We start from the raw sequence: 13905 nt of genomic DNA on the forward strand, positions 1-13905 counted from the left end.
ACTGGGACACCACTCCCTGGGTCCTCACCCAGCGGCAGCCACCTCAGCACTGCCTGAGGGAGGACACGGGGGTGGGGGAAGGAAGGGCTGGGGACAAGACCCTGTCCTCAGAGAGAAAGCTTAGCCGCTGGAGGCCCAGCTCACGCTGACAGCCTGGGTGGGCAGGGCCCGGGGTGTGGTCAAGAAGCAGTCCCAGCCATCTGCACCTGCCTCTCCCCATGGCAGCCAGCTCCAGCATATCAGGGCAGGGAGAGGGGGCGACTTCACATGCCATCTGCTGCCCCCCCGAGCCTGCTTCCATAGCAGCACAGGTGCCCACACCCACAGAGACCCCCAGAGGGGCAGCAGTGTTGGCCAGACCTCAGCTGGGGTCAGGAGGTCAGTGGAGTCACAGGAGGGACCCTGGGAGCTCTGGGGTCAGTGGGGTGGGAGTACAGGAAGGCGTGAAAACAAAGAGAGCACAGCTACAGCAGCCACCGAGGAAGTGTGGCTTTTTCTCCCTCCTCGAACCGCACTGGGGGCCTCCCACCTGAGCCTGCTCCAACCGACAGAGAAAGGCTCCATGTGCCCCAGGAGACCCAGGCCCAATCCTCACCCAGGTGTAGCCTACAAGGACAGGAGTAGAGCCCATTAAAGATTCCACCTGGCATGGGCCCTCAGTGGTCACTGCATCTTTCAGAGCCTTGGTTAGTGCGTCTGCTAAATGTAACCGCCGCCAGGAGCCCTGCCCACCACCAGGCCACGAGACTGCAGGCACGTGCAGGCGCAGTGCATGGCGGCACCCTGGTGTCAGCAGCACACCCACGCACCTCCCCTGCCCTGCCAAGCACACTCCCTTGGGCCCACAGCTCATGCACAAGTGCGCTCCAGTAAGCCCTCCCTGTCCTCCCAGCTGCTGCTCAAGGGCCCTGAGCTTCCCTAGCCCCTGAACCACACGAGGAACAAAACCTCAACCTCGTCTGAGATCCTGCAGCAAAAATCGTTCTGCGAAGCCCTGTTGCCCCCAGCTCCACCAGCCAACACTGGGTGCTGGGCAGGGTCTCCCCTCAGCCGGGGGGAGTGGGCAGTGGCTGGGCCTATCACTACACATACTATAGCACCCACTCCTTGCTGGGATAGGCTGCCAGGAAAACAAGTCGTGTCCTCAAGGAACTTACACTCCAGGGCGTGTGAGGGGGACAAACAGATAAACATGGGAGCACCTGTGGGAGAACCAAGCCGACAGCAGAGAGCAGACTGGAGGCAGGAGCTACTTTATACAAGGTGCCTGGGGGCTCCTCTCTGATGAGGTAGCATTTGAGCAGATGTGTGAATCTTTTGCTAAGGTTCATTATGCAGAAAAAAATAATAGTAAAGGTTTGTAAGAACAGCACAGGCAGCCAATTCCCTCAGTGTGAAGAGCAGAGCACAGAGGTGTTAGGGGAGCAGGGAGTGGCTCTCAAGCAACCCCTCCCTGCTCTTAGCTTCTTGAGTGGTGCGGGTGTCCTGCAGGCTGGGGGCATCCAGAGTTAACTGGGAGCAGCCAGGAGTGTCTGCCTGGTGGGGTGTCTTGGCGGGCAGCCAGGGACAAAGCGGGGAGACCAGGAATCTGTCCCGACCAGGGAGGGTGGAGGTATAGGGTCAGCTCCCAAGACAGGCTCCATCCTCTCCTAGAAGCCTCTCCCCACTAGGACCTCTGGTGGGCACAGAGGCCTGGGAAAAACACAGGTGACTCAAAAACCTAAGACGCTTCACCTCATGGCCAACATGGGAAGAGGGAATTCAAACCCTGGATACCTGTGGAGGGCTGTGAACAAGAAGGCATGTGGTCACACCACTCTGACAATCGTGTAACTTTGGGGAATCCAGGATTTGGGGGCACAGACGACTCTCTGGGCATGCCTCAACGCACACGTGATTGGATATCAGGTTTTATAAAATACTGAAATAGGGTATTACACCACCACTAACATTAGTATGTTCCAGTATTAAAAATACACAGCACAGAAAGACTAGAGACAGGTATCCATCAGCAAGAGAATGGATAAGTACATAAATTCATAGTCAAAAGTGGAACACTCAGCGAAGCAACGAAAAGAGAACGACTGATACACACCACGTGCATGAAAATCTCAAAATCATTTTGCTGAATGAAAAAAGCCAGACCCCAGAGTATATACTATATGCTTCCACTTACATCAAGTTCAAGTTCAAGTTCAAGAACAGGCGAAACCATGCCATGATGAGAGAAATCAGAATGCTGGCCACCTTAGAAACTAACACAACATTGTAAATCAACTATACGCCAATAAAAATCAATTTAAAAAAAAGATCACAGGATAATCATAGCTTTTCCTTTAAAAAAAAAAAGAATGTTGACCACCTTACAGGGGGTAGGGCACACTTGACTGTGAAGGGGGTACTTGTGAATTTTCTGAGATGATGGAGAGGTTCATTACCTTGATTTGATTGATGATTACATGGGGTCTACATTAGTCAAAACTTATTCAACTGTATTCCTAACATCTTTCAATTTCACTACATAGAAAATCTACCTCAGGGACTTCCCTGGTGGCGCAGTGGTTAAGAATCCACCTGTCACTGCTGGGGTTATGGGTTCAATCCCTGGTCTGGAAAGATCCCACATGCCACGGGGCAACCAAGCCCATGCGCCACAACTACTGAGCCCGCGTGCCACAACTACTGAGGCTGTGCACCCTAGAACCCGTGCTTCGCAACAAGAGAAGCCACCGCAATGAGAAGTCTGCGCACCGCAACAAAGAGTAGTCCCCGCTAGCCGCAACTAGAGACAGCCGCCCGCATGCAGCAATGAAGACCGAACACAGCCAAAAATAAATAAAATAAAAAAAAAAAGAAAATCTACCTCAACAAGAGAGTCTCAACTGGTAAAAATAAAACAAAGCACAGAGGAAACAATACATAGCATTAGGAATACCAAAAAATAGGTACTGCAATCCTAAACCCACCGTGTTACCCTTTTTGCCCTGGCTGTCAGGGAGCTTCAAGTTAAACCTGCATGCCTACCTTCCCCATCATCTTTTGATGATCCCAGACTGTTTGTGTCTTTCACTATAATCTGCTTCAACTCCTTACTGGAACTCAGCAGGGTTTAAATAATAAATTAAAATTACTAAAAAGTTCCCTCAGCCTCTAATTCCCCTTAGAGAAGGGATTAACTTTAGAGCCACAACTTGTGACCACCTCTCCTGGCAGAGCAGGCATGCATCACCACCTCCAAGGTCCCCAACCTGTCCCCAGGTCTTTTTCTTTTTTTCTTTTTTGGCCGGGCTGAGCAGCATGCAGGATCTTACCCCGACCAGGGACCAAACCCTGAGCCCCCTGCAGTGGGAGCGCAGAGTCCTAACCACTGGACTGCCAGGGAAGTCCCCCCTCCAGGTCTTTTTCTTGAAGAGAGGGAGACAAAGGCCCAGCAAACTAAAGAAAGCCAAAGAAACAACAGGGTTAGACTACGATGCAATCAAAGCAAGCGGTTGTGATGAAGCCAAGTCAGAGGCTGGGGAGGCAAAGAAGAGCACAGAAAGGGCAGGAGACGTGAGGGCAGGTGCAGCTCAGGCCTCATGCCAGGCCATGGGAGGTGGGGGATCACAAGGTGCCACCCTCACAGCCTTGCGGCCCACCAGCCTCACCCACAAGCTTGAGCCCCCTCCCTTAAAGTGCCAGGACCCACCTCTGGCGTGCTCTTCTTCCCACCCACGACCCTGCCTGTTCCATGCTGGCCAGGCCACTGCTGACCACATCTGAAGTCAGGCTTGTACCCACCAATCCAACAGCTCCCAAAGCCGGCAGCCCTGCACCCGCTCCTGGGGGCCCTCAGGGCAGGGCATGCAGCTGGTCTGAGGCACAGTGGACCAGACGGTGGCCCCACTGGAGGCCACTCTATCTGTGAGGTGAGGACACGTACCTGTCCATCCAAGGCTCAAGAGGCAGGGGAGGGGCTGGGGTCATTCCACTGCTAAGGCCCTGGCCGGAACCGACCATAAAGAGAAAGCTACTGGAGGCAGGCTGGGCGGCGTGGAACATTATGGGGGCAGGGAGCTGATCTCTTCCCAAGCTGGTCGTGCCGGTACCAGGAGTGGGTCTCGGCCACTGCACCAGTCAACAGTGGCAGGATAAAGATAATAACCTCAACAGCAGTAGCTGCTATGACTTATTAGCCTCTTAGTAAAAGCTTTCTGCAGACCTCACCAAGTTCTCATAAAATCCCAAGAGCTCAGTGCTGTTAACATCCCCACAACACAGAGGACACAGGCTCAGAGAGGTTCAGTAACTGGCTCAGACGAGCCAGCACCATTCACTCCGGAGCCCTTGCCCTCAACCCACCACAAATCCTCCCCACCCAGACTTAGCCTCTCTGGGAACCCACTCAGCCCCCAACAAGGCTTCCAGGACAGTGGCTGGGATGCAGGCTCTCTGCACAGGGACATAGACTCCTATATGGCGGTGGGCTCCTCGGTGCTCCCAGGGCCACTTCCTTGGCAGGTGGCCAGGATAGGCTGGAGAGAGAGGAACCAAGCAGGCCTGGTCCTGCCCTGAGGAACCTAGCAGGCACCAGATAACCCCAAGGATGAATGCACTATCACAGATGGGAATCCTGGATGGCTTCCTGGCACGCTGCCCTCTGCCTGAGCGAGCAGGAGTGACGAGGTGAGCACGGCAGCAGCTGAAGACCTTCCTGCCGAGGGAGGGCCGGGCAGAGTCCAAGGCCAGCGGGAGGAGTGTGGCAGCAGGGGCGTGCCAGGGCCTTTGGAGACTGAACTGAGGACCTTGGACTTGGACACTGCCTCTTCCCACTGTCCTCTTTTGAGCCTGTTCTACCAGGCCCCAGCTGTCCATGGCCTGGCTGCCCAGGCCAGTGGTGAGCCCAGGGCAGAGCCTCCCAGCTCCCTGGCCAGCTCTCCAGTCACAGTGGTGGCTGGCACAGAGCCAGGCACAAAGGGCACCCTGGGACCACTGGCAGAGGTTCAACCAGGTGCCACTCCTGCCCCGCTGATCTCCACTGACTGCTGCTGGGGCCCACAGGGCTACAGCCCCGGGCGAGCTGCCTGGCTGCCCAGAGGCCCAGCTGCCTCATGTCCAGGGGTGCTGAAGGGGTTACCCAAACTCATGCTCAGAAAGCCACGAGCAGAGGGTCGCTCTCTCAGCAGCCTTGGCCTCTGTAGATGGCTCAACAGGCCACAGCCCCTACAATTAGAGAGGCCACACTCACTTTCTGGCTTTGGATCCTGCCAGACTTGGTTCCCACCCTGGCTCCATCTCTCAGTGGCCAGGCGACCCTGGCAAGACTACAGGTCCTCCCCGAGCCCACCGCCTGGCACACAGAATGCACTCAACACACGTCAGCACTTAGCTCCTTGAAAGGACCCATTCCTCACTTAACAAAGGAGCAAAGGAGGGGCTGGAATGGCTGTGCCCATTTCCCAGACAGGAAACAAGAGGCAGGAACAGAGAGCAGGCAGCTTCTCTACAAGCTGGAAGCTGGCTTCCTGCCTGACAGTGCCGGGGGTCAGTGTCACTCCAATGTCCACCAGGGGTCTGAAGGGGGTGGCACAGCCATCTTCCTTCCAAATGCTTCCTGCCTGCCCAGAGAGAAGAGACAGTCCTGGGTGCTGACCAGCCATACCCAAGAAGAAGGCGGATGTCAGAGAGCACCCAGGAAGTGCACCTCCAGGTGCTGTGTGAACTGTGCCTCAGCTCTGGGCAGAGGAAGAAGCACGAAGCAGGGAGTCAGGAGGACCCCATGTGCCTTCCCCTCTCTGGGCCCCAGACCCCACGCGAGTCAAATGACAGAGGGAGACAAGCTGATCCCTGCAGGGCCCCCCAGCTCTAACACTCAGGAGGTCACTCCTGTCCCAACCTGGTTCGCCCCAGCCTCTTCTCTCACCGCCATCACCTCCCATCCCATTCTGAAGCATTTTATAATTGCTGTGGGCCAAAGTGCCTGCGTCAGCCCCATCCAGGAAAAGACTGCCCAAATGAAGGGGTATGCTTAAAACCCAAATGTGTCAGTGAGCACCACATGGGCGGTCACCATTCTGGGCTCGCAAAGCAGGGCTTGAGCAGGAGGCTGGCTGGCCTCACCACTCATCAGCACATGAAAGCAATTTTCTGAACATTTCATGGCTGCTCCCAAAATGAACTTCCTCTCCCAGTGCCACCAGTTCACACATTGCTCAAAGTCCCAGGAGACAGCCAGGGTGATCTGACAGCCCAGCATGTAGGGGGCAGAGGGTGAGACCCCCCCCCCCACTCCCCTCTGCAGAATCTCCAAGGGCTGGCTGCAGATGGGAGGGTGGGAAGCGACGTGGAGCCGGCAATGGTGTGTAGAGACAGAGCAGAGCTGGACTGCAGGTCTCCACAGCAGGTGTCCACAGCAGTGCCTGTCTGTCCAAATCACACCCAGAGCCTGGCCCTCCCACCATCCCTCTCTTGTTACAGATGGGGCCACTGAGGCACAGAGCCCAGGAAGGCTGCCCAAAGTTCTATAAGGCAAGGGGTCTGGGTGCCATCCCAGACTCCAGATCCGCACCTCTGCTGTGATTGTGGAGGCCACACCAAATCAAGCGCAGACGTCCCAAACTTAGGCTGTCCAGCCTCTTATGTGGCCGGAGTCACATGCCCCGTTCACTACTGCCCTGGAGACTCAGGTCCTCAGGCAGGCTCAGGTGGCCCACCTCATCTCTCTGGTCAGTGCCCATAGGATCAGGGCAGGTCCCCCAATGCCCCGAGCCAGAAGAGACCCAGAGCTTTGCAGGAAAGCAGGGCAGGAGAAGGGCTTGGCAGGCATTTTCTGTCTTCTTTCTTTCTAAAGATGAGGCAATTATGCTCTGAACCAGAACAGATGGGGGTGGGGACTTCACATCAGTACGGTCTGGAAGCCCTAATTTTTTCTTCAGTAACTCTGCATTACTGCTTCTGGAGGCGGGCAGGAGCTGGGATCTTTAATTCCATAATAACAATGCTTTGCACTTACACAGCATCTCTCCTCCAGTAATCTCCATACACTCTACGGTGGGTAATTAAAAGTCCACTTGCCCTGCCAGGAAGCCCCAGCTGTCTGCTTCACCGTAAGGACGGGGTCCCCCAAGTTACAAGCAGTTCCAGAAACAGGTCAGGGGACAGGCGCACTGGGCCACTGCCCCTTCCTGTCAGAGGGAAAGCCCCTAACGCAGCAGAAAAACAATGGCTGGAGGCCACAGCTTTCCAGCAGAAGGTGCCCCTTCCGGGAAGGAAGGAAGCAGGGTGTCAGCCCCCACCTCAGTCTGTGCATCTGTAAAGCGGGCTAGGGCCTGCGCTTGAGGCTTGGTGACCAGCGGTGGCCAGGAGCACTTGCCACCCTCAGGAGGTGGGACTCAGATGCCTCCAGTTGCCGGCCAAAGTGTGGAGCCCTGGGGGGCTGCCCAAGCCTGCCTGCTGGGCTAGGAGGAGTGGGTGTCGGGTGAGAAGAGAAGCCCCCATGGCTAGGAGGGAAGAAAAGGCTGGGCCCTGAACCCTTGGGGGTTCAGCCGCAGAGGTAAACTTCCCGGGAAAGTGAGTGCATCCGCCGGTTCTGGGGGGTAGGCGCAGATCTCCACCCCGCCAGGCTGCCCCGGGTGAAGGGTGTCTCGGTCTTGGGAGAGGTACAGACCGGGCTCCAGGCCTGGCCATCCCCGTGAGGTCCCTGAGCACAACAGGGCAGCTGTCCTAGGTGATTCCCAGGGGTACTACGCAGACCCCGCCCCCTCACCCAGCCCAACCATCCTGTAGGAGGGTTCCCGGGGAGCGGCAGAGACCTCTCCCCACTAGGCCTAGCCGTCCTGGTGGTGGAGGGATTCCTGGGGGACAGCACGGACCCCAGCCCGACCCGGCTCTCCAGGGAGAGGATGGAAAGAAAGGCGGGGGCGGAGAGGCCGGCTTCGCGGAGAAACCCCAGGCTGCCCCCATCCCCCGACGCGAGAAGACCCAGGTGGGGTGACCCCTAGCCCGGAGCCCCGGCGGCATTAGGCCTGCAGCGGGCGGCGCGAGGTCGCGGTCCCGGCCGGCGGTCAGTACTCACCGGCACGGACATCTTGGCCGCCGCTCTCGGGGCCCGGGCGGGCAGCAGCGCCGGCAAGCTGCGGACGCCGGTCTGCCGCGCCGCTCAGAGCCCCCCGCGCGGGGTCCCGGCGCTCTCGGGGCTCCCGACTGGCTCCTGCGATCTCCCGGCAGCCGGACTGTCCAGCCGCTCCAGCCCACGCCGCGCATGCGCCGCCCCGTGCCGCCCCTCCCCCTCCCGTCTCCTCCGCCCGGGGCCGCGTTAAAGGCGAGGACCCCGGACCCCGGCATTTTTCTGTCGGCCCAACGCGGCGACGAGGCTCGGCCTCCACCCTTTACCCGTCCTTCAGGGGCCACCTCGAGTCGCAGCATCTCCTGCGCGCCCGCTAGGTCTGGAGGCCAGAACCCCCCCACCCCCACCCTCACGTTGCCCAGCCCAGGGTGCTGGGCGCCTGCCCGGTGGTCTGGCTGGGCTCCCAATCTCTGTCTGAGGGCTACTGCAAGTCAGCGGAGCAGGGCTCCTAGAAACCCTTCCCACTCACCCAGCTGAAAGCCCAGCGACACCCCCGCCTCCCCCCCGCCCTCACCAAAACCCCACACACAGCTCTGCCCAGAGCTCCTCCGCCTGCTCTGCGCTCCCCTGACTGCCCCTCCCCGGGAACAGCCTGGCTGATCGTCAGGTCACCCTGACAGAGCTGGACGGGCTTTTAGGGAGGATCCTGTCTCCTGGTAACCCCCACTCAAGGGCCACCCATAACCAGGCCGTCCCTGCACCAGAGACCAGCCTTCAGACACTGGAAGACAGGCATTCCAGGGCCTGAGCCTTCTTTTCTCCGGGTTAAACCCCCGATTTCTTCAGCTCTTCCACATCTGACATGGTGTCCAAGCACTGTGCACATACCTGTGCATCCTAATTGCCCCGCCCCCTGCCAGGTAGGCCTTGCTGTTCCCATGTTACATCGAACAGATTGAGGCTCTGAGACCCCTCGGCTACCAGAAGGCAGTACCAAGGGTCTGACCACTTTGTTATGCTGCCCATCACATACAAACTGTCCCTGCTTCCTGGGGGCCTTTCCTGGGCTACAGGGGGCAGGCAGGGCCACAGCAAACAGAGGGGAGTCTGGGGTGACAGCTGCCACCCACTCAAAGGGCTCTCTGTGTTTGTCTGGCAGGCAGCCCTGCCCGTGCCCACTTGCCTGCATCCAGCTGGCACAGGGTCTCCTTAGCTGGGAGCAGCAGTTCAGCCTAGTGCCCGGGCTCCAGGCCACACATGCCCGCTGTCTCAGACATCCCTCCTCTGCCACCCTCTCCCCCTACCACACTGAGCCTTCCTCCTGGAGCCCAGGCTCCAACCCTCCTTTCTCTCCTACTTCGTCTGGATTCTTTTCTTTTTTTTTTTTTTTTTAAGATGTTGGGGGTAGGAGTTTATTAATTAATTTATTTATTTTTGCTGTGTTGGGTCTTCATTTCTGTGCGGGGGCTTTCTCTAGTTGTGGCAAGCGGGGGCCACTCTTCATCGCGGTGCGCGGGCCTCTCACTATCGTGGCCTCTCTTGTTGTGGAGCACAAGCTCCAGACGCACAGGCTCAGTAGTTGTGGCGCACGGGCCTAGTTGCTCTGCGGCACGTGGGATCCTCCCAGACCAGGGCTCAAACCCGTGTCCCCTGCATTAGCAGGCAGATTCTCAACCACTGCACCACCAGGGAAGCCCCGTCTGGATTCTTATCGCCCACTGCTCCTGTCTTCTCTCCCATCGGCCCCATCTCTCAGTGCCCAGGCCAGAGCTGGGTGAGCAGTGGGGAAGGACTCCTTCCACACTCCTGGATATAGGGAAATGGGAACCCAACAGAGGGGTGTGGTCGGGGCCACAACCTCCAAACCATCAGTCCTTGCCTCCAACTGACCCCCAACGACTGCTTACTCGGGAAGGCCATCACTAACTCATCCCTTAGCCCAGGAGGAGGGATGGCTCAGCCAGACCCTCACTCACTCTGAGGCAGGGACCCAGGGCCTTGGGTGTGGGGTTGGGGGCAGCCAGAGGAGCCCCGTCAGGGCACTGAGCATCCTCCCCAGCACGACCAGGTGTCTGTGAAAAACAGCAGATGCTCCTCCCTTACCATCACCAAACATCCCCCACTGCCCAGCAGGCAAATGATCCCAGGATGACTCACTCAGTGCTGCAAAAAACAGGCTCTGGGCACCTCAGGACTAGCAATTACACCACAGGTAACAGCTGGGCTGCCTGAGCAGGCACCAGCACCCTGAGAGGGTCCTCGAGGGCTACCAGGGCCCCAGGGAGACAGGGTTTATTGTCACACCTGGCACTGGGAGGGAAGGGAATTTGGACATGGCCACAGAGTAAATCTGGGCGGAGACAAGCTTCATACCCAGTTCTCCAGACACCCAAACCCAGCCTCTATCCCCTGGGCTTTGCCAGAGGAGCCCCTGGCTGAGGAGAATGCAGTGAGCCTTCGGAGGCGCCTACAGGCAATGTGTAATAGTCCTACATTAGCATGTTGCTTCGGTCACTGTTGATGAGCCAACATTGATACATCCTTATTAACTACTGTCCACACTCTATTCAGATATCCTTAGTTTTCCCTACTGTCCTTTTCCTGTTCCAGGATCCCATCCCGAATTCCACATTACATGTAGTCGTCATGTCTTCCTGGGCTCCTCTGGACTGTGACCGTTTGCCGATGTGATGCTGACCTTGATGACCTGGCTGAAATAGTGTTTGTCAGGTTACTCTGCTATAAAGTGACTCTTTTTTCCTCCAGCTTTCTACAATGTACCTTTTGAAGAAGTGAGGAGTTATGTTCCACCTCCTTGAGGATAGAGTATTTATATCAATTATTTGGATTTATTCTGTATGGGAAATTTGTCTCTTCTCCTTCACTTATTTATTTATTCAATCATTTATATCAGTATGAATTCATGGGTATTTATTTTATAATTTGAATTATATTACTTTATTTTCTTGCTCAAATAGTTCCTGCTTCGGCTGTTTGAGTTCTTTCAGTTGGTGAGTCAGATTTTTCAAGTGAATCTAGAAATCAAGATTTTTTATAAAATCTCTAGGTTTTGAAACATTGACTGTGTAAGCCAGTGCTTCTACAGGCCAACCCTGGCAGCTCTAGGCCCTGGGGTCAGATTACCTGCTTTGAACCCTGCTCCTCTGCTTGCAGCTGAATGATCTTGTTCATGTGAGTTAACCTGCCTGGGGCTCAGTTTCCTTATCTGTGAAATGGGAGGATAATATCCTCTGAGTGGTTGAGAGGACTCTGTTGAATGGCTCAGGTAAAGTTCAGGGCACTGGACCTGACACAGAATTCTTATTAAACAGCAGGGGCCATCATGACCACAGGCATGAGCAACTCCCTGTGGAAGGCAAGAACTGAGTTTGTTTTGGGGAGGCCTAGAAGGAGACTTCAGGGTTGGAGGTGGCCAGCAGGACTCTGTGAGCCCTGGAGTGGATGAGAAGGGAAACTACCCACCCCAAGCCTGGTTTTCAACATGAGAGTGGAACTCTGCTACTCTGTAGTAATACAATACTGACAGGTGGTGTATGCACAGGCAGCTGTCCTATCTTACTCATGCTAAAGTGTGAATGACTACCTCTCTCCAGGAGGGCAAGTCAGACTGGCAAAGAAAGAGGCTCAGCTTAGTGGAGTGGATGGGGACCTCACTGGCCTGCCAGGCAAGACCCTGGGGTTCAGTCCTGGCACCACCTCACACTTACCCTATGACCTTAAGCAAGTCCAGTTTCCAACATCCTTGAGGATAATTTCACAGTCTGGTCAAGGATGGGCCCTGGGGGCTGGGGCACCTCCTTTTCTGTCCCCCATGCACAGAACCTTGGGTATGCTTTGCCTGGAGGGCCTCTGGTTAAGGGAGAGGATGATGTTCAGGTCATCAGGCTGCTAGGCGCAGAGGGAGACCTTAGACAATGAGGTTTCAAGGCCTGGTAGCAGGAGGGAGATGTATTAGTTCCTTATTGCTGCTGTAACAAATTACTCCAGGACTTCCCTGGTGGCGCAGTGGTTAAGAATCCTCCTGCCAATGCAGGGGTCACAGGTTCGAGCCCTGGTCCAGGAAGATCCCACATGCTGCAGAGCGACTAAGCCCGTGCACCACAACTACTGAGCCTGCGCTCTAGAGCCCACAAGCCACAACTACTGAGCCCGTGTGCCACAACTACTGAGCCTGCGCTCTAGAGCCTGTGAGCCACAACCACTGAGCCCGCACTCCACAACAAGAGAAGCCACTGCAATGAGAAGCACGTGCACCACAACGAAGACTAGCCCCTGCTCTCCACAACTAGAGAGAAAGCCCACGCACTGCAACGAAGACCCAACACAGCCATTAAAAAAAAAAAAAAAAATTACCCCAAACGTAGTGGCTAAACAACATGAATTTATTACCCTACAGTTCTTGAGGTCAGAAGTCCAAAATGGGTTGGCAGGGCTGCATTCCTTCTGGAGGCTCTGAGGAGAATCGTTTCCTTGCCCTTTTCACCTTTTTGCGGTTTCACCTGCATTCCTTGGCTTGTGGCCCTGCATCACTCCAACCTCTGCTTCCATCATCACATCACATCTCCTTCTCCAGACTCCCTCTTATAAGAAGCTTGTGATTACGTTGGGCCCACTCAAGTAATCCAGGAAAATCTCTGCATCTCAAGATCATTAATTTAATCACACCTGCAAAGCACCTTTTGCCTTGTACGGTAACCTAGTCATAAATTCTGGGGATTCAGATGTGTATGGGGGGGACCCTGGGCCCCCCAAAGCTGCTCCCCCACTGGGCACTACAGCCTAAACTTCCGCCATGGCTGCATTTGGCCAGCCCGGGAATCCTCTCACTCAGTTTAAGAGACATGTCTCATTGTTCATGGGAACAGCTATAGGTGATGTGTGGCTCCAGCATACAGTCTGGCAAAAACCCCTAACAGGCAGGGACCCTTTGACTCAGCAATGCCACGAACTTATCCTAAAAAAAATACACTCACAAGTAGCCAAAGATATACATGCAAGGATGTAACTTGTAGCTTTCCTTATGATCAGGAAAACATGGGAACAACTTACAAGTTCAGTAATAGGCACTAGTGAAACAATTCACACAACATTCCCAGGACAGAATTCAATCTTGGGCTCCACCACAAATGATACGGAATGACATGAAAACACGTTTACAATACACTGTAAAGCAAGGAAAAATAGGCTTCCAAATAATAGGTCCAGATGGATCCTATTTTCATAAAAATTCACATATTTATATTTATGTCATATGTTTGCACTGGGAAAAGTGTGGAAGGATAGATACCAAATATCAGCTGTGGTTATCTTGGGGAAGGGGTAGGATTTTTTTCACCATTGTGTCATATTTAGGGAAGGCCTATTCAGTGCTTGGTACTCTACGGATTAATAAGTAGAGCCTTTTCTGTCTTTACAGATTAAAATTTCACAGGAGACTAGTTTGTTTGCTGTTTGGAGAAAAAGAGGGGGTTTGGTTAACTAAAATTATTTCCTCTATTTTCTAATGTTTCTTGAGTGAACATTCATTATTTGTGCAACCCTTTTTTTTATAGTAAACACTTTTTAAAATTGTGGTAAAACATACATAACATTAAATTTACTGTTTTAACTATTTTTAAGTGTACAATTCAGTGGCAAGAAGTACATTCGCAGTGACCTGAAACCATTACCACTACCCATTTCCAGAACTTTCTCATCTCAAGCAGCTCTGCACCCATTAAACAATAACTCCCCTGCCCTCCTCCCAGCCGCAGCAACCACCATGCTTTCTGTCTCTATGAATTTGCCTATTCTAGTCCCTCACATAAGTGCAGTCATACAATATTGATCCTTCTGGGTCT

General features: G+C 54.7%; 1 protein-coding gene across 1 annotated transcript in view; it reads right to left on the bottom strand.

Moving 5' to 3' along the window:
* Window positions 1-8236, bottom strand: part of BCAR1 (BCAR1 scaffold protein, Cas family member) — a 35692-nt gene extending 27456 nt beyond the window's left edge. The window contains exon 1 of the mRNA XM_032613382.1: window positions 8054-8236. Coding sequence (XP_032469273.1) covers window positions 8054-8065 — 12 coding nt within the window. The 5' untranslated portion in view covers window positions 8066-8236. The remainder of the gene's footprint in view (window positions 1-8053) is intronic.
* Window positions 8237-13905: the final 5669 nt, after the last annotated feature.

This window comes from Phocoena sinus, chromosome 19 (assembly GCF_008692025.1).
Source record: "Phocoena sinus isolate mPhoSin1 chromosome 19, mPhoSin1.pri, whole genome shotgun sequence".
NCBI classification, from domain to species: domain Eukaryota; kingdom Metazoa; phylum Chordata; class Mammalia; order Artiodactyla; family Phocoenidae; genus Phocoena; species Phocoena sinus.